Source organism: Oncorhynchus kisutch, unplaced genomic scaffold (genome assembly GCF_002021735.2).
Source record: "Oncorhynchus kisutch isolate 150728-3 unplaced genomic scaffold, Okis_V2 scaffold761, whole genome shotgun sequence".
In the NCBI taxonomy this organism is placed as follows: domain Eukaryota; kingdom Metazoa; phylum Chordata; class Actinopteri; order Salmoniformes; family Salmonidae; genus Oncorhynchus; species Oncorhynchus kisutch.
In genome coordinates this window covers 107,151-126,179 of record NW_022262706.1, presented here as the reverse complement: position 1 = coordinate 126,179, position 19,029 = coordinate 107,151, and the positions used below count along the sequence as shown (strand labels likewise).

At 44.3% G+C, this 19,029-nt stretch overlaps 1 protein-coding gene and 1 pseudogene across 8 annotated transcripts in view; one reads left to right on the top strand and one right to left on the bottom strand.

Moving 5' to 3' along the window:
- LOC116361887 (polysialoglycoprotein-like) overlaps positions 1 to 19,029 on the top strand; it is a 50,180-nt pseudogene that overhangs the window by 14,724 nt on the left and 16,427 nt on the right. The window lies entirely within an intron of this gene.
- The window catches only part of LOC116361882 (uncharacterized), a 44,269-nt gene continuing 37,527 nt past the window's right edge, over positions 12,288 to 19,029 (bottom strand). For all 7 annotated transcript variants that reach the window (XM_031816196.1, XM_031816197.1, XM_031816200.1 and 4 more), the window contains 6 exons: positions 18,784 to 18,820; positions 18,261 to 18,535; positions 13,597 to 17,204; positions 13,099 to 13,352; positions 12,671 to 12,758; positions 12,288 to 12,528 (listed from right to left, as the gene is read on the bottom strand). In XM_031816196.1, the coding sequence (XP_031672056.1) occupies positions 12,353 to 12,528; positions 12,671 to 12,758; positions 13,099 to 13,352; positions 13,597 to 17,204; positions 18,261 to 18,535; positions 18,784 to 18,820 (4,438 nt within the window). In that variant the 3' untranslated portion in view covers positions 12,288 to 12,352. The remainder of the gene's footprint in view (positions 12,529 to 12,670; positions 12,759 to 13,098; positions 13,353 to 13,596; positions 17,205 to 18,260; positions 18,536 to 18,783; positions 18,821 to 19,029) is intronic.

Here is a 19,029-nt window from a genome sequence, read left to right as displayed (position 1 = left end):
AGTTGGATCATAGCTAATATGGCTGAGCAATTTAACCAGCTCGCTAAGTTTACAAGGGTGTAAACTAGCTATAGCTCCTATACATCCTCACTATGCCAGGTAGTTACATTTTTGCTGTATACTTTTATTTTACGCAGAAAGGTCCAGTCGGGTTTGGTTAAATAGTTATGTGGCTTTTGACTGGGTTTCCAGCCTAACTATGTTGTTTATATTACTTCAGGGAATTTGAGCTATTATTACGTTTGCTGGCCTGTTTATTGTTAGAGATGTATGCTGGCATTATTGATACAGAGACAGGGATAAGCTACTCATTGGCTGGCCGCAGAATTGCCAGCTAGCTGATATGTATACACATACACAAGTGTAAAGCTGTGTGTGTGTATATATATATAATATTTTGGGGGAGGGTGAAATCAGGATGGTTGGTGATTGTTTAACTACTTGTCCCTATTTTATATTTGAGAGATGATAGTTATCGTCTGGTAAAGGTCTTCATTTATACATCATAGTTTGATGTCTTTAATCCTGACCTGCTGGGGTGCGTTTGTGGTCATCGCTTTTGTCGCCGAGCGGCACAGGTTTCAGGGCGCTTTGGGGAATGCCGATTGGTTGACATTTGGGTGTGCGTGGGGGTAGGCTCGGTTGGTGACGATGAATGCACCAAAGTTTATTTTATCTAAAAAAAGTTTTAAAAATTGAGACATGCTCAAGTGGGGCTAATTAGTCCAGTCAATATTGTTTTAATCAAATTGTATTTTGTTACTTGACTAACAATATTTTCATGCTACAAGGAACAGTCAATGTACTTCTAATTCCATATACATTTGATTTAGAATGAACCTAATTTGAGTGATGCTATGCGTAGCAAGTACATCTAGCTTAAAGACTAGCGTCTAAGGATATGGGTTCTTTAACTCCCTCAGTTGGGGAGGGGGTTGGGTGGGTTTGTGGTAGGGTCAGGGCTTTGGCTCACGAGATGTTTACTACTTTATACTTTCATCATTTCATTTTGTACATGTGGTATTTACTCAAAGCTATTTTGTTTCTTTCCTTTTCACTATTTCTTATTTTCTTTAAAGATGTTGGCACCTAATAACTATACATTTATGACACTTAACATTACTAACATTACTAAATGCCCAGTCACTTAACATTAGGGGTATTAAATGCCCAGTCACTTAACATTAGGGGTACTAAATGCCCAGTCACTTAACATTAGGGGTATTAAATGCCCAGTCACTTAACATCAGGGGTACTAAATGCCCAGTCACTTAACATTAGGGGTATTAAATGCCCAGTCACTTAACATTAGGGGTATTAAATGCCCAGTCACTTAACATTAGGGGTACTAAATGCCCAGTCACCTAACCTTAGGGGAATTAAATGCCCAGTCACTTAACATTAGGGGTACTAAATGCCCAGTCACTTAACATTAGGGGTACTAAATGCCCAGTCACTTAACATTCGGGGTACTAAATGTCCAGTCACTTAACATTAGGGGTACTAAATGCCCAGTCACTTAACATTAGGGGTATTAAATGCCCAGTCACTTAACATTAGGGGTACTAAATGCCCAGTCACTTAACATTAGGGGTACTAAATGCCCAGTCACTTAACATTCGGGGTACTAAATGTCCAGTCACTTAACATTAGGGGTACTAAATGCCCAGTCACTTAACATTAGGGGTATTAAATGCCCAGTCACTTAACATTAGGGGTACTAAATGCCCAGTCACTTAACATTAGGGGTACTAAATGCCCAGTCACTTAACATTAGGGGTACTAAATGCCCAGTCAAGCGCAAACGCATTCTGAATGATCTAAAGCAGCATAAGTTTGATATAGCTCTTCTTCAGGAGACACATCTGACTGACTCTGAGCATGATAAACTGAAGAGAGAGTGGGTGGGTCAAGTGTACTATTCATCTTTCACCTCTCTGGCAAAATGGGTGGCCATACTCATTAATAAGCATTGTCCCTTTCAGATACAATCTCAGATTAAAGACAAAGGGGGTAGGTTTGTGATCATTCAAGGTTTCATTAACAATGAGCCCATTACCATCGTGAATGTGTATGAGCCTAACCATGATGATCCTACATTTTACCAAGACATCTTTTTGAAGTTAACGTGCCCATCATCAGAGATTTTAATGGCAGTGGATTTTAACTTGGTACTGGACCCTTCCAGTGATAGATCTTCCTCTAATAGTATCAGCCTCACACAGGCAGCTAAAATGTTAAAAGCAGAAATGAAACACTTTGGGACTTATGGAGATTTCACAACCAAAAGGTTAAAGAATACTCATTTTACTCCCCTGTCCATGACAGTTACTCTAGAATTGATTTATTTCTTATTCCTGCAGCCAATGGAAGCTTAACTACTGGGTGTAAGTACTTACCAAGATGTATATCAGATCATTCTGCCCTGCTGGCTTCAGTGCCAGTCAGTAGAGCACAGCCACCCTCAAGAAGATGGAGGTTTGGAACATACTTACTAAATAATCCCACATTTGTAACATTTCTGAACACTCATATAGACATATATTTCTAGCACCAATAACAACTCTGCCTCCCCCCTAATTTTATGGGAAGCTCTCCTTGCATATCATATCTTTTAGTTCAGGTGCTCGTAAGATGTATACGGCTCAAGTAAATTTGTTGGAGAATGAAATCAGAGATCTGGAAAATGAACATAGTGTAACATTTTACGACTCAACTCTACAAACATTTGACTCATTGGACTCATTGGAATATAACACCCTGACGACCCATAAAGGGGAAAATGCTCTTAGGAGAACAAAACAAAACTACTACGAACATGGAGATAAAGCTCCAGTTGCTTGCTTGGCAGATAAGACGAGAGGATTCTAGTAGAGTTATTAGCTCTATTAAGATACCCAATAACACAGTTGTTCACAGTCCTGAGGAAATTAAATCTAGTCTTCAGGGAGTTTTATGAAACATTGTACAAGTCTGAAGGGGATGTCCCTGCCACAATGCATGAGTTTGTGAACAAACTCAATGTACAAACTTTAACTGATGAGGATAGAGAGTACTTGGAGAAAAAGATTAGGGAATCCATTTTCAACACTGCTGGGGGAAAATCACCAGGATTAGACGGATTCCATATCGAATTCTATTGATCCTTTTCACCCAAACTAATTGAGCCTCTTTGCAGTATGTGTAATTATGCCATAGAGACAGAAAAACTCCCAGACACACTTGAAAAGGCACTGATCACAGTTTTGTTAAAACCCGGGAAAGATCCTCTGCTTTGTGGGTCGTATAGACCAATATCTCTATTGAACACTTCATATAAGATTCTTGCGAAACTCATAGCTCTTAGACTGGATTAGGTTCTTCCGGACTTGGTTGATATGGACCAAACAGGCTTTGTAAGAAACCACTCATCTCCTGATAATATCAGAAGATTATTTAATATTATGCATTATGTAGAGAATGACCAAGAATCTGTAGTGGCGGCTTCATTAGATGCGGAAAAAGCTTTTGACCGCATAGAATGGACCTTTAAGTATTTATTGAAGACTCATCTCTGCAGTAGGTCCTATGATTGAGTGTAGTCTGGCCAGGACCCCTCCTGTCAGTATTTATGCTGCAATAGTTTATGTCGGGGGCTAGGGTCAGTCTGTTATATGTGGTGTATTTCTCCTGTCTTATCCGGTGTCCTGTGTGAATTTAAGTATGCGCTCTCTCTCTCTCTCTCTCTCAGGATCTGAGCCCTAGGATCATGCCTCAGGACTACCTGGCCTGATGACTCCTTGCTGTCCCCAGTCCACCTGGTCGTGCTGCTGCTCCAGTTTCAACTGTTCTGCCTGCGGCTATGGAACCCCGACCTGTTCACCGGACGTGCTACCTTGTCCCAGACCTGCTGTTTTCAACTCTCTAGAGACAGTAGGAGAAGTAGAGATACTCTGAATGATTGGCTATGAAAAGCCAACTGACATTTACTCCTGAGGTGCTGACCTGTTTCACCCTCTACAACCACTGTGATTAATATTATCTGACCCTGCTGGTCATCTATGAACATTTGAACATCTTGCCCATGTTCTGTTATAATCTCCACCCGGCACAGCCGGAAGAGGACTGGCCACCCTCATAGCCTGGTTCCTCTCTAGGTTTCTTCCTAGGTTTCGGCATTCCTAGGGAGTTTTTCCTAGCCACCGTGCTTCTACACCTGCATTGCTTGCTGTTTGGGGTTTTAGGATGGGTTTCTGTACAAAGCCTCTCTTGAACAAACTCAAGCATACAACTAGGGCTGTGACGGTCATGGGACTTCCGGTGTCGGTGATTGGCGTGCCGTACAGTGGGGCAAAAAAGTATTTAGTCAGCCACCAATTGTACAAGTTCTCCCACTTAAAAAGATGAGAGGCCTGTAATTTTCACCATAGGTACACTTCAACTGTGACAGACAAAATGAGGAAAAAAAATCCAGAAAATGACATTGTAGGATTTATAATTAATTTATTTGCAAATTGTGGTGGAAAATAAGTATTTGGTCACCTACAAACAAGCAAGATTTCTGGCTCTCACAGACCTGTAACTTCTTCTTTAAGAGGCTCCTCTGTCCTCCACTCGTTACCTGTATTAATGGCACCAGGTTTGAACTTGTTATCAGTATAAAAGACACCTGTCCACAACCTCAACAGTCACACCCCAAACACCACTATGGCCAAGACCAAAGAGCTGTCAAAGGACACCAGAAACAAAATTGTAGACCTGCACCAGGCTGGGAAGACTGAATCTGCAATAGGTAAGCAGCTTGGTTTGAAGAAATCAACTGTGGGAGCAATTATTAGGAAATGGAAGACATACAAGACCACTGATAATCTCCCTCGATCTGGGGCTCCACGCAAGATCTCACCCCGTGGGGTCAAAATTATCACAAGAACGGTGAGCAAAAATCCCAGAACCACACTGGGACCAAAGTAACAAAGCCTACCATCAGTAACACACTACGCCGCCAGGGACTCAAATCCTGCAGTGCCAGACGTGTCCCCCTGCTTAAGCCAGTACATGTCCAGGCCCATCTGAAGTTTGCTTGAGAGAATTTGGATGATCCAGAAGAAGATTGGGAGAATGTCATATGGTCAGATGAAACCAAAATATAACTAAAAAACACAACTCGTCGTGTTTGGAGGACAAAGAATGCTGAGTTGCATCCAAAGAACACCATACCTACTGTGAAGCATAGGGGTGGAAACATCATGCTTTGGGGCTGTTTTTCTGCAAAGGGACCAGGACGACTGTAAAGGAAAGAATGAATGGGGCCATGTATCGTGAGATTTTGAGTGAAAACCTCCTTCCATCAGCAAGGGCATTGAAGATGAAACGTGGCTGGGTATTTCAGCATGACAATGATCCCAAACACACCGCCCGGGCAACGAAGGAGTGGCTTCGTAAGAAGCATTTCAAGGTCCCGGAGTGGCCTAGCCAGTCTCCAGATCTCAACCCCATAGAAAATCTTTGGAGGGAGTTGAAAGTCCGTGTTGCCCAGCAACAGCCCCAAAACATCACTGCTCTAGAGGAGATCTGCATGGAGGAATGGGCCAAAATACCAGCAACAGTGTGTGAAAACCTTGTGAAGACTTTTGCCAACAAAGGGTATATAACAAAGTATTGAGATAAACTTTTGTTATTGACCAAATACTTATTTTCCACCACAATTTGCAAATAAATTCATGAAAAATCCTACAATGTGATTTTCTGGATTTTTTTCTTCTCATTTTGTCTGTCATAGTTGAAGTGTACCTATGATGAAAATAACAGGCTACTCATCTTTTTAAGTGGGAGAACTTGCACAATTGGTGGCTGACTAAATACTTTTTTGCCCCACTGTATGTACACAGTCATCGACATAACTGACAGCCGACGGACGGACGAAACATTAGCAAAGGAAAACAGTGTTTAGGCCTAACTGTCTTGCTCATAGGCGCGCGAGTCTCAAGTTAAGGGGAAGCTAATTTTCACCATAAATAACATATAAAGCATTCTATGCATCATCACATTTACAGACTTATGTAAGATAGCTATCTATTGCTAATGTGATTAGTAAATTGGATAGTCATCATTTAGACTATTTTTATTTTATTTTTTTATTTTACCTTTATTTAACCAGGTAGGCAAGTTGAGAACAAGTTCTCATTTACAATTGCGACCTGGCCAAGATAAAGCAAAGCAGTTCGACAGATAAAACGACACAGAGTTACACATGGAGTAAAAACAAACATACAGTCAATAATGCAGTATAAACAAGTCTATATACAATGTGAGGTGAGAAGGGAGGTAAAGGCAAAAAAGGCCATGATGGCAAAGTAAATACAATATAGCAAGTAAAATACTGGAATGGTAGTTTTGCAATGGAAGAATGTGCAAAGTAGAAATAAAAAATAATGGGGTGCAAAGGAGCAAAATAAATAAATAAATTAAAATTAAATACAGTTGGGAAAGAGGTAGTTGTTTGGGCTAAATTATAGGTGGGCTATGTACAGGTGCAGTAATCTGTGAGCTGCTCTGACAGTTGGTGCTTAAAGCTAGTGAGGGAGATAAGTGTTTCCAGTTTCAGAGATTTTTGTAGTTCGTTCCAGTCATTGGCAGCAGAGAACTGGAAGGAGAGGCGGCCAAAGAAAGAATTGGTTTTGGGGGGTGACTAGAGAGATATACCTGCTGGAGCGTGTGCTACAGGTGGGAGATGCTATGGTGACCAGCGAGCTGAGATAAGGGGGGACTTTACCTAGCAGGGTCTTGTAGATGACATGGAGCCAGTGGGTTTGGCGACGAGTATGAAGCGAGGGCCAGCCAACGAGAGCGTACAGGTCGCAATGGTGGGTAGTATATGGGGCTTTGGTGATAAAACGGATTGCACTGTGATAGACTGCATCCAATTTGTTGAGTAGGGTATTGGAGGCTATTTTGTAAATGACATCGCCAAAGTCGAGGATTGGTAGGATGGTCAGTTTTACAAGGGTATGTTTGGCAGCATGAGTGAAGGATGCTTTGTTGCGAAATAGGAAGCCAATTCTAGATTTAACTTTGGATTGGAGATGTTTGATATGGGTCTGGAAGGAGAGTTTACAGTCTAACCAGACACCTAAGTATTTGTAGTTGTCCACGTATTCTAAGTCAGAGCCGTCCAGAGTAGTGATGTTGGACAGGCGGGTAGGTGCAGGTAGCGATCGGTTGAAGAGCATGCATTTAGTTTTACTTGTATTTAAGAGCAATTGGAGGCCACGGAAGGAGAGTTGTATGGCATTGAAGCTTGCCTGGAGGGTTGTTAACACAGTGTCCAAAGAAGGGCCGGAAGTATACAGAATGGTGTCGTCTGCGTAGAGGTGGATCAGGGACTCACCAGCAGCAAGAGCGACCTCATTGATGTATACAGAGAAGAGAGTCGGTCCAAGAATTGAACCCTGTGGCACCCCCATAGAGACTGCCAGAGGTCCGGACAGCAGACCCTCCGATTTGACACACTGAACTCTATCAGAGAAGTAGTTGGTGAACCAGGCGAGGCAATCATTTGAGAAACCAAGGCTGTCGAGTCTGCCGATGAGGATATGGTGATTGACAGAGTCGAAAGCCTTGGCCAGATCAATGAATACGGCTGCACAGTAATGTTTCTTATCGATGGCGGTTAAGATATCGTTTAGGACCTTGAGCGTGGCTGAGGTGCACCCATGACCAGCTCTGAAACCGGATTGCATAGCAGAGAAGGTATGGTGAGATTCGAAATGGTCGGTAATCTGTTTGTTGACTTGGCTTTCGAAGACCTTAGAAAGGCACGGTAGGATAGATATAGGTCTGTAGCAGTTTGGGTCAAGAGTGTCCCCCCCTTTGAAGAGGGGGATGACCGCAGCTGCTTTCCAATCTTTGGGAATCTCAGACGACACGAAAGAGAGGTTGAACAGGCTAGTAATAGGGGTGGCAACAATTTCGGCAGATAATTTTAGGAAGAAAGGGTCCAGATTGTCTAGCCCGGCTGATTTGTAGGGGTCCAGATTTTGCAGCTCTTTCAGAACATCAGCTGAATGGATTTGGGAGAAGGAGAAATGGGGAAGGCTTGGGCGAGTTGCTGTTGGGGGTGCAGTGCTGTTGTCCGGGGTAGGAGTAGCCAGGTGGAAAGCATGGCCAGCCGTAGAAAAATGCTTATTGAAATTCTCAATTATGGTGGATTTATCAGTGGTGACAGTGTTTCCTATCTTCAGTGCAGTGGGCAGCTGGGAGGAGGTGTTCTTATTCTCCATGGACTTTACAGTGTCCCAGAACTTTTTTGAGTTAGTGTTGCAGGAAGCAAATTTCTGCTTGAAAAAGCTAGCCTTGGCTTTTCTAACTGCCTGTGTATAATGATTTCTAGCTTCCCTGAACAGCTGCATATCACGGGGGCTGTTCGATGCTAATGCAGAACGCCATAGGATGTTTTTGTGTTGGTTAAGGGCAGTCAGGTCTGGGGAGAACCAAGGGCTATATCTGTTCCTGGTTCTAAATTTCTTAAATGGGGCATGTTTATTTAAGATGGTTAGGAAGGCATTTTTAAAAAATATCCAGGCATCCTCTACTGACGGGATGAGATCAATATCCTTCCAGGATACCCCGGCCAGGTCGATTAGAAAGGCCTGCTCGCAGAAGTGTTTCAGGGAGCGTTTTACAGTGATGAGTGGAGGTCGTTTGACCGCTGACCCATTACGGATGCAGGCAATGAGGCAGTGATCGCTGAGATCTTGGTTGAAGACAGCAGAGGTGTATTTAGAGGGGAAGTTGGTTAGGATGATATCTATGAGGGTGCCCGTGTTTAAGGTTTTGGGGAGGTACCTGGTAGGTTCATTGATTATTTGTGTGAGATTGAGGGCATCAAGTTTAGATTGTAGGATGGCTGGGGTGTTAAGCATGTTCCCGTTTAGGTCGCCTAGCAGCACGAACTCTGAAGATAGATGGGGGGCAATCAGTTCACATATGGTGTCCAGAGCACAGCTGGGGGCAGAGGGTGGTCTATAGCAGGCGGCAACGGTGAGAGACTTGTTTTTAGAGAGGTGGATTTTTAAAAGTAGAAGTTCGAATTGTTTGGGTACAGACCTGGATAGTAGGACAGAACTCTGCAGGCTATCTTTGCAGTAGATTGCAACACCGCCCCTTTGGCAGTTCTATCTTGTCTGAAAATGTTGTAGTTTGGAATTAAAATGTCTGAGTTTTTGGTGGTCTTCCTAAGCCAGGATTCAGACACAGCTAGAACATCCGGGTTGGCAGAGTGTGCTAAAGCAGTGAATAGAACAAACTTAGGGAGGAGGCTTCTAATGTTAACATGCATGAAACCAAGGCTATTACGGTTACAGAAGTCGTCAAAAGAGAGCGCCTGGGGAATAGGAGTGGAGCTAGGCACTGCAGGGCCTGGATTCACCTCTACATCGCCAGAGGAACATAGGAGGAGTAGAATAAGGGTACGGCTAAAAGCTATGAGAATTGGTCGTCTAGAACGTCTGGAACATAGAGTAAAAGGAGGTTTCTGGGGGCGATAAAATAGCATCAAGGTATAATGTACAGACAAATGTATGGTAGGATGTGAATACAGTGGAGGTAAACCTAGGTATTGAGTGATGAAGAGAGAGATATTGTCTCTAGAAACATCGTTGAAACCAGGAGATGTCATTGCATGTGTGGGTGGTGGAACTAATAGGTTGGATAAGGTATAGTGAGCAGGACTAGAGGCTCTACAGTGAAATAAGCCAATAAACACTAACCAGAACAGAAATGGACAAGACATATTGACATTAAGGAGAGGCATGCTTAGTCGAGTGATCAAAAGGGTCCGGTGAGTGGAGAGGTTGGTTGGTGATTTAGACAGCTAGCCAGGGCATCGGTAGCAAGCTAGCATAGGATGGAGGTCTGTTGTTAGCCACCTCCTGCGCTCCGTCAGTAGATTAGTGGGGTTCCGTGTGGTAGAGGGGATCAATCCAAATCACACAACAACAACAAAATAAAACAATAGATATAGTTATAGAGGCCCAAGAAGAAAACATAATAATAATAATAAAATAAAATAAAAATTTTAAAAAAATTGTCCGATTGTCTATTCAGATAGCAGCCGGTAAGACAGCTAACGGTTAGCAGGCCGCAGATGGGCGTTCAGGTAACGTCGCGACGGAGGAGCCAGCCGAATAACCCCTTCGGGTAGATAACGTCGGCAGTCCAGTTGTGAAGGCCCGGTGGGGCTCCGAGAAGGCAGCAAAACGGGTCCGGATAGGCGACTGCAGCCCAGGTGCGATTGATGGAACTCAGGAGTGATTGACGGAGCTTGCTAGCTCCGGAACAATTGATGTTTGCTCCGGAATCGACGAAGGCCGATAGTCACACGGATAGCAGCTAGCTAGCTGTGAGATCCGGGCATGAATGTCCAGAGAGCAGTCGAAATCCAGGGACATGGAGAGAAAAATTGGTCCGGTATGCTCCGCTCCGAGCCGCGCTGCGCCGTACAGAACTGGCGATAGACTCTCGAGCCAAAGGATAGCCGATGACCACAAACCGTGGTTAGCTGAACACCAACGACTTACCAGTAAAGGAGCCAAACTAGCTTCTGAACTAGCTTCTGGATTAGCTTCTGGCTAGTTTCAGGCTAGCTTCTTGGAGTTTCTGGCTAGCTTCTTGGAGGATTACAGATCTGAGGTAAATAATACTTTTTTATAAATATACATTGGTGAGGCGGGTTGCAGGAGAGTGTTTTGAAGATGAGTTGATGGAAAATAAAAATAAAATGTATGTGAAAAAGTTGTAAATATATATATATATACAGGACACGACAAGACGAGGACAAAAGACGTCTGAACTGCTATGCCACCTTGGAGATAATAATAATAATAATATAACTCAATCACTGTTCGCAAAAAAACGTCTGTTCAATGCAGCGCGTGGTGGAGTAAGCCTAGGCTAGGCTATATCAGATATGTTTCTATTTACAGGAAAACAAATTGGCCTTTTAAAAATATTTTTTATCATTTTTTTTATTTATTTCACCTTTATTTAACCAGGTAGGCTAGTTGAGAACAAGTTCTCATTTGAAACTGCGACCTGGCCAAGATAAAGCATAGCAGTGTGAGCAGACAACAAAGAGTTACACATGGAGTAAACAATTAACAAGTCAATAACACAGTAGAAACCTATATACAATGTGTGCAAAAGGCATGAGGAGGTAGGCAAATAATTACAATTTTGCAGATTAACACTGGAGTGATGAATGATCAGATGGTCATGTACAAGTAGAGATATTGGTGTGCAAAAGAGCAGAAAAGTAAATAAATAAAAACAGTATGGGGATGAGGTAGGTGAAAAAGGGTGGGCTATTTACCAATAGACCATGCAATTCTACTACACTTTATATGACTATAGAGATTAGCAGAATCTTTTTCAATATGACTTTCAAGTGGCACTGACCCAGGGATAAAGAAAGTGAGTATGCACACTCACCGGGGATATAGCCAGATGCCAAAAATACTGTTCGCTCAATTAAGTTCAGAATTTTGATAACTAAAAGACAGATTAGTCTTTTCATTGTCTTCTCTTTGAAGCAATAGCCAATTGCTTTCCAAACTATGTTAGCCTGAGATGGCGTTGTCTTTCGTGAGATGCACTGTCAGGCTCATGTAAGAAGTCATATTTACACTTGACCACGTCTGTGGTCAGTGCAAAAAAATGGACGTCCTTTAGCTGTCCGAACCTCCCCCTTCACCTTGAAAAAAAAGTTTGGTAAACCCTGCTTTAACTGGCTAAAACTATTTTAAACCGGTCTTATTTTGAGACAAACCAAGTCTGCTCCAGCCTATAAGAACGAGGAGGAATGTCATAAACTAAGTAGAACCAGATCATGAACTATAGTACTGTAAAGTGACAGATACTGAACAAGGTGCCTACGGCTGATGGAAGGAGGCATCTGTTCTTAAATTGCTAGAGCACAGAAAGGATGTGTCCAAAACACATCCTACCTTTCCCAATGATAAGTAAAGGCCGTTTGGCCTACCTTTCCCAATGATGAGTAAACTTGAGTGTATGCATTATAGATATGGGCTTCATAGAAAGTGTTACAAAGTGTTCTCTGTTCATCTTATACATCCAGGTTTGGCCGGGGTAGGCCGTCATTGTAAATAATAATTTGTTCTTAACTGACTTGCCTAGTTAAATGAAGGTTAAATAAAATAAAAAATATGAAGTGCTTCACTATAAATATGTTTGACGATGTGGTTTGAAGTACCATTATCTTGCACAAACAGTAAGACGACTATAGACAGAAATCAATGCAGTAATGTTTTATTAAATAAAGGCTCTGATTAAAATAGTAATAAAATCCGGCATTTGGCTAATTCTTCTTCCCAAAAGCTTTTCTGAATGGTTTGGAGACGGCTCTGGAGATAGCTCGTAACACCCTGACTATGAGAGGGCGTTTACGGGACTGGGACTCCTGGGGAGCAGGGGCCAGTGTGGTTGTCAGGGCCTCCTTGGGTGGGGAAGTGGATAGAACCTCACACTCAGCATCTGTGATAAGAATATTTCATAATCAGAAAATGAATGTGTGTATCTGTCTGCCTGTCTGTCCGCCTGTATCTGTAGTCACCGTTTTAACAAGCTGGCCATAGGGTGATACATCAATATGACATAATCAATGCTTATCACTTACCCTGTGAAATACGAGTCTCTCTGAGACGTTTGGTAGGCAGAGAATCCTGTTCAGGGTGGCTCTTCGGTTCCCCTTTTGTCTTGAATAGCTGGTGACAAAACACATCAGGACAACTGAGCCTGTGTAAAATATATGGCATGCATCCCAAAAGGCACCCTATTGGCTACGTAAGGCACTACTTTTGACAAGGGCATATAGAGCTCTGGTCAAAAGTAGTGCACTATATAGGGAATAGGATGCAATTTGGGACACAGCCATTGACTCTATCCCATGTATATTAGGATTGTATTACAGCGGCCTCACTCAACCTCCTAAAGACAATGACAACAGCATTGTTCTAATGCAGAGACAATAGGGGTTTAGTGAATCTGTAGGGTACATTTCAGCCCTGCCTTACAGAGGTAATCTAAAGACACTGAGCCCTCTACCTTAATCCTGATCTTTGGAATCTTGATAATTTTGGGTAGGAAATGCCACTTCCTGTTCTCCTTAGTCTCTTCCCCCCTGGCAGAGGGAAGGTGGGCCATGCCGTCAGCCTTTACATCAGCTGGGCTAAGGCCCCTGGCAGGGAATTCCTCAGTAGCATTAAGGTCAGCCACAACACCATGAGTGATGTCACTTGCGGCATGGCTGGTGTCTAAGTAAGAAGAGCAAGCTGGTGTGACCGACCTGGGTACAATAACTGGGAGAAGAGGACGCAACAATGGAAATCAGTCACTGTGTCCCAAAAGGCATTCTCTTCCCTTTATAGTGCACAACTTTTGAACAGGGCCCATAGGGTCTGGCTCTGGTCAAAAGTAGTGCACTAAATATGGAAGAAGGTGCCATTTTGGACGCAAACAGCAAAGTTCACATCATAAAACGCAATGTAGTGAGCATCATGTTACAATGAAGTCCTATGCAGATGAAGAGGTACTTTCACTTACCATCCTCCATTGCAGACTTGGACAGATCAGTCAGGCTGTCCATCACCATGTCTGTCATCAACTTGATGACCTGATCCAAAACCCTGTCAGCGGTGGGTGGCATAGGCCTACCCAAACACTGTCCCAGGAGTCTGCTAACAGAAGTCTGGGCAAAGCTGTAAATGAGCTCTGACGCATCGTCCTTTGACAGCTTCCTCAGTGCTGGCTTTGGCAGCGCTGGTTGAGAGAGGCTTCTGTGGCCAGTTGTGGATTGAAGCTGGCGGCTTATGGTTATCTCCTGAATGAGACCATGGACCTTTGCGATCAGGTTGCCAGACGCATCTTGAAGGGCTTCAATTGACAGGAGCCTATCCAGATTTTCTTCTGCTGTAGTCATCTCTGGGTCGTCTGTCTTCAATGTGTCCATTATAGTTTTCACTATGATACTGGTGTCAGATATGTTTATTTCTTGTTGACTCACAAGCGCTGACTGTGAACCTGTCTTGTCCATTGCGTTAGAGGTATGGCATTCTGTCCTTGTGATCTCATTGGCAGCACTCATGTCAGGCAACAGGTCAAGGCTCTCCAGTAGAGAGTCTAACATGTTAGTGGCTATCAGACACTCCTCACTTGCATTCTGCCCAACAGATGAACTCTCAGAGTTGGCCAATCTGCACTTGATCACATTTAGGATCAAGCTGAGCGTCTTCTTTGCAGTTTTGCTAAAGCCTTCTTGGCTGACTGCCACTGTTCCGTCTTGTAGAGCCACAAGAGGTTCACAACTTGCACTCAATCCACTACCATGGAGAGGAGAGGCTCTCTTCAAACTGGTGTCGCTCACAACTGACATACTCAGAGTGACATCCTCACTGCATGTGTCAATTACATGGTGGTCTGTGGAGGAGCCACTCGAAGACACAAGGGCTTTAGACCTTTTAGTCAAACTGACTTTTGAAAATGGCTTCTCACTTCTCACAGACGGAGGGCGGCTCCTGTCCTTAACAAGAGCAGTGTCAGGGGACTTTGAGCATCTGAGTGTCTCCACAGGGGTGGAGTCCAGCACATCTTTGGCTGTGGTGACTGACACGGGTGGAAAAGACAAAAAGACGTTCAGTCTGTCCTTTACTCTGTGGTACATGGTTTGAGCAGCATCCAATAAGGTGTCAAAGACAACTCTGGGATTGAGCTGGGACTGCAGCTTTTTCTCTCCTAGTGGGAAGGAGTCTGCGTCCTCCACTGTGTACTGGGATAGACTTTCAAGGTCTTGCATGATCATATTCACTATGTCTTCAGTTGTAGAAACCACATGGTGTGAGAAGGTGCTGCTAGGCATGCTCTGTGGCAAAGAACAGTTGGCTTCGCTAGCAGCTCTGAGAATGGCCTCACGCACAATCTGTTTGGCCGTAGCTCGGAACTCAGCACTGTGAAAGCTCTGGATGGAAATGTTAGAGGTTCTGCTGGCTACACTACGAGATCGCGTGAGCGTGGCAATCTTGGATGACTCACTCGAAATGGTGAGGCTCTCCAATTTCGAAATTATAGAGTCCAACTTCTGGTTGAAGTCGAAGGATGCATTTGACATGCTCTCGCATTTGACTTCCTTTGAAGTCTCCACCCTCAGCACCGAGATCACCTGTTTGATGACCCCTTTAGTGCAGGTGTCGAGGGTGAGCTGGTGGGCTGAGGACATTGAAGAGGTATTACTGTCTGTCTTCTGTACAGGAGATACCTCCACAGTGGTCTCAGTTACAAGTAGTCCAGTGTCATAGAACTCAATTTGCACAGGAGTATTTTTTCCCTCAGTGAGAAGGTGAGAGGTGAAAAGCTTCCTCAGTTTGTCCAGGGTTTTGGTATAAATCTTCTGGGAACCTGAACTCACTTCCATCCAGAACATTTTGCGACCTGATTTCGTACGCATGGAGGTCTTATTGACCTCAGATACCTCATGCAGGTCGGAAATAATTCCACCAAATAGATCAGAGGATGCATCCTCAATATTCTCCGCGGAAACGCAGATAGACAGAACTTCCGACAGTTTCCCACAAGTGTCGGTTTTATCCAGCATGCCAGTATATGTCACAGCTGCATCCTGAATGACCTGAGTGATGCATTGCTCATCTTTGACGATATACCCCTCCACTGGTTGACCATGGAGGATGTCAACTTTATCAACAGGGAGCACATTCTGAATATTCACATTCTCCTCTGATGGGCGTGGGCTGTTGAAGATAATGCTCTCAGTGACCATGTTAGAGGAGGCGAGAGATGAGTCGAGAAGCAGAGACCTGTATATTGTCGAGGTGGACATCTCTGGGTGCTTAATCATAGCAGCCTCCTCCAAAATGGCCGACGGGCCCTGGAGGATGTCAGAAATATCCATGTCCTCAATGCTCTCTACCAGAGACGATAGTAGGTCTCTGGCTGACAGGTTTGTAGGTCTCTGGTTCTCGAGCTCCATTTTGATTGCTTGACAGACAGTTGCTGCAGCAACAGCAGAGCTACAACACAACTGCTTCAAGGTGGAGTCAGAAATAGATGATGACAGATCTGTCATGGACATGGTGGAGAGTTGACTCTCAGAGACAAAGGGTCTGAGTTTGACAGACACCTGTCTGACCAAGTCCCCAGCAAGAGCTCTCATATCTATTGCTCCATTAGCTGAGTTGTAGGAGCAGGCACTCTGTGGCCTTGACGGGCTCCTGCTATCCAAAAATCCTGTTATCCCAAAAACCTCAAGTACAAGATCCACAACATCGGATGACACTTCTGTCATTCTGTTGTGGGACAGAAATTGACTTGGATGAACGGTGCCTGCATTCAGAGTCCAGTCGCAAACAGAGTTGTTGGACTGACTCTGGACTAGTGGAACTAGACAGGTTTCACTTGGACCTTGGCCAAAGAGTTCTGCCATTTTGAGCAGAACTGATCTTAAGACCTTTGACTTGGAAACGTTCAGCAGTGGGTCGTTGTTGGACAGTCTGGTGGACGGTCTGCTAGCCGATCTCTGAACAACTAGGCTTTGTATTTCTGCTGAGATGGCAGTGAGAAAATAGGTCAAGGGGCTGGTCGCTCGTCCCTCGTTTCTTCCGTTGGCTTTAGCCTTAAAGATGCTATCTATGATGATGACTATAACCTGTCCAGCCAGAGGACCCAATATGGCCTCAAGCTCCCTCTCTAACTCAAGGGGAGACTTGTGGCCGTGCGCAATATGCTCTATGGCATGGGAATACATCTTAGCAGACACCATGCTTAGCATTTCTTGGGCAAACTGCTGACTTGCTGAGATACTACCAGACAGCGGACCTAGAGTTCCCTGACTGAAACTTCGCATTAGCTCAGCCAATCTGGAATTGAGAAGGTTCATTACCAACTCTACAATACCCATCATAAACCTGGTGTCCGTTGGTATTTTGACAGGTCTGTATTTCTCCCGTCTACTCCAACTGGACGACAGTACGATCTCACTCTGCGACTGGCCTCTCTGGACCATGTTGAAGACAGAATCCTCAGAGATTCCAAACACAGAACTCAGTGGTGCCGAGTGGGGTCTGTGTCTCATCTCTCTATCACCACCCTCAGGTGAGGAGACATATCGCTCTTCGTCAACACTCAGCAAAGAGGTCATGGAACTGCAGAATGCACAACAGAAATTAATAGTACATGATAACAAAATACAAAATATGATCCAAGAATTTGGAAGTACCTAAGTAGTATTTCTCTCTAGGTGGATCTGGAATGGATATTTGTACTTATAACAAGGGACATGGGAATAATGTTTTTAGAAAAACCTACAAGAAGAGGAGGGGAAAGGGGTAAGTACCTATGAGAGGAGGGGATAGGGGTAAGTACCTGTGAGAGGAGGGGATAGGGGTAAGTACCTATGAGAGGAGGGGATAGGGGTAAGTACCTATGAGAGGAGGGGATAGGGGGTAAGTACCTGTGAGAGGAGGGGATAGGGGTAAGCACCTATGAGAGGAGGGGATAGGGGTAAGTACCTGTGAGAGGAGGGGATAGGGGTAGGTACCTATGAGAGGAGGGGATAGGGGTAAGCACCTATGAGAGGAGGGGATAGGGGTAAGCACCTATGAGAGGAGGGGATAGGGGTAAGCACCTATGAGAGGAGGGGATAGGGGTAAGCACCTATGAGAGGAGGGGATAGGGGTAGGTACCTATGAGAGGAGGGGATAGGGGTAGGTACCTATGAGAGGAGGGGATAGGGGTAAGCACCTATGAGAGGAGGGGATAGTGGTAAGTACCTATGAGAGGAGGGGATAGTGGTAAGTACCTATGAGAGGAGGGGATAGGGGTAAGTACCTATGAGAGGAGGGGAAAGGGGTAGGTACCTGTGAGAGGAGGGGATAGTGGTAAGTACCTGTGAGAGGAGGGGATAGGGATAAGTACCTATGAGAGGAGGGGATAGGGGTAAGGACCTGTGAGAGGAGGGGATAGTGGTAAGTACCTATGAGAGGAGGGGATAGTGGTAAGTACCTATGAGAGGAGGGGATAGGGATAAGTACCTGTGAGAGGAGGGGATAGTGGTAAGTACCTATGAGAGGAGGGGATAGGGGTAGGTACCTGTGAGAGGAGGGGATAGGGGTAGGTACCTGTGAGAGGAGGGGATAGTGGTAAGTACCTATGAGAGGAGGGGGTAGGTACCTGTGAGAGGAGGGGATAGGGGTAGGTACCTGTGAGAGTAGGGGAAAGGCGTGGGAGTTTGTGTGCTGCAAGTAGTTCTTGAACTGGTGCGTCTACTGGGTCCACCACGAAAGCTGAATCTGACGCTGCGGCCAAGAGAGGTCACTTCTCTAGCCACATTGCTTCCTGATCCAGAAGAGCTTGACGAATCAGAGAGCCTGATCTGCATGGTGAGGTCAAGGGCGGGAACGACCACAGTGGATGTAGACTCCATTACCCAATTTGTAATATCCATGCACCTAGCACTAAACTCATCTCTGCTCATCTGAAATGTTAAAAGACCATACAGAGTTAGTTTGTTAACAGAGCTGCACTGCTGCACCATGTGTTTACTCAAGCTAGTCAATTAAAGCAGTGGTTCAGGATGTTCCACAATGCTGGAAAGGGGGGCCTGAGTGAAAAAGTTTGGAATTCCTCTGAATTAAAGGTCCTGCACGATTTCCACCAATAAGAGTTTGGAATGTTTGGTCCATCTTACCAACATGAACTACTTTAGAAGTGACTATAACTCACCCCGGAACGCATATTCTCACTCAGCAGATTCCAATGGCTGAAAAGTAAATAAAAAAAGGTACACAAATAAACTACATGATATTACCTCTATTCTCTTAGATTACGTTATGGATGGACCTCTACGGAAGTAGGCCACATCCAAACATCCCTGATTGGTCAGTTGGTCAGTTGAGTCCCTTGTATTTGCCCGAGACGAGACACCTTACCTCCTTCTCAAAACCCATTGGACGAGATGGACAAAAGGGA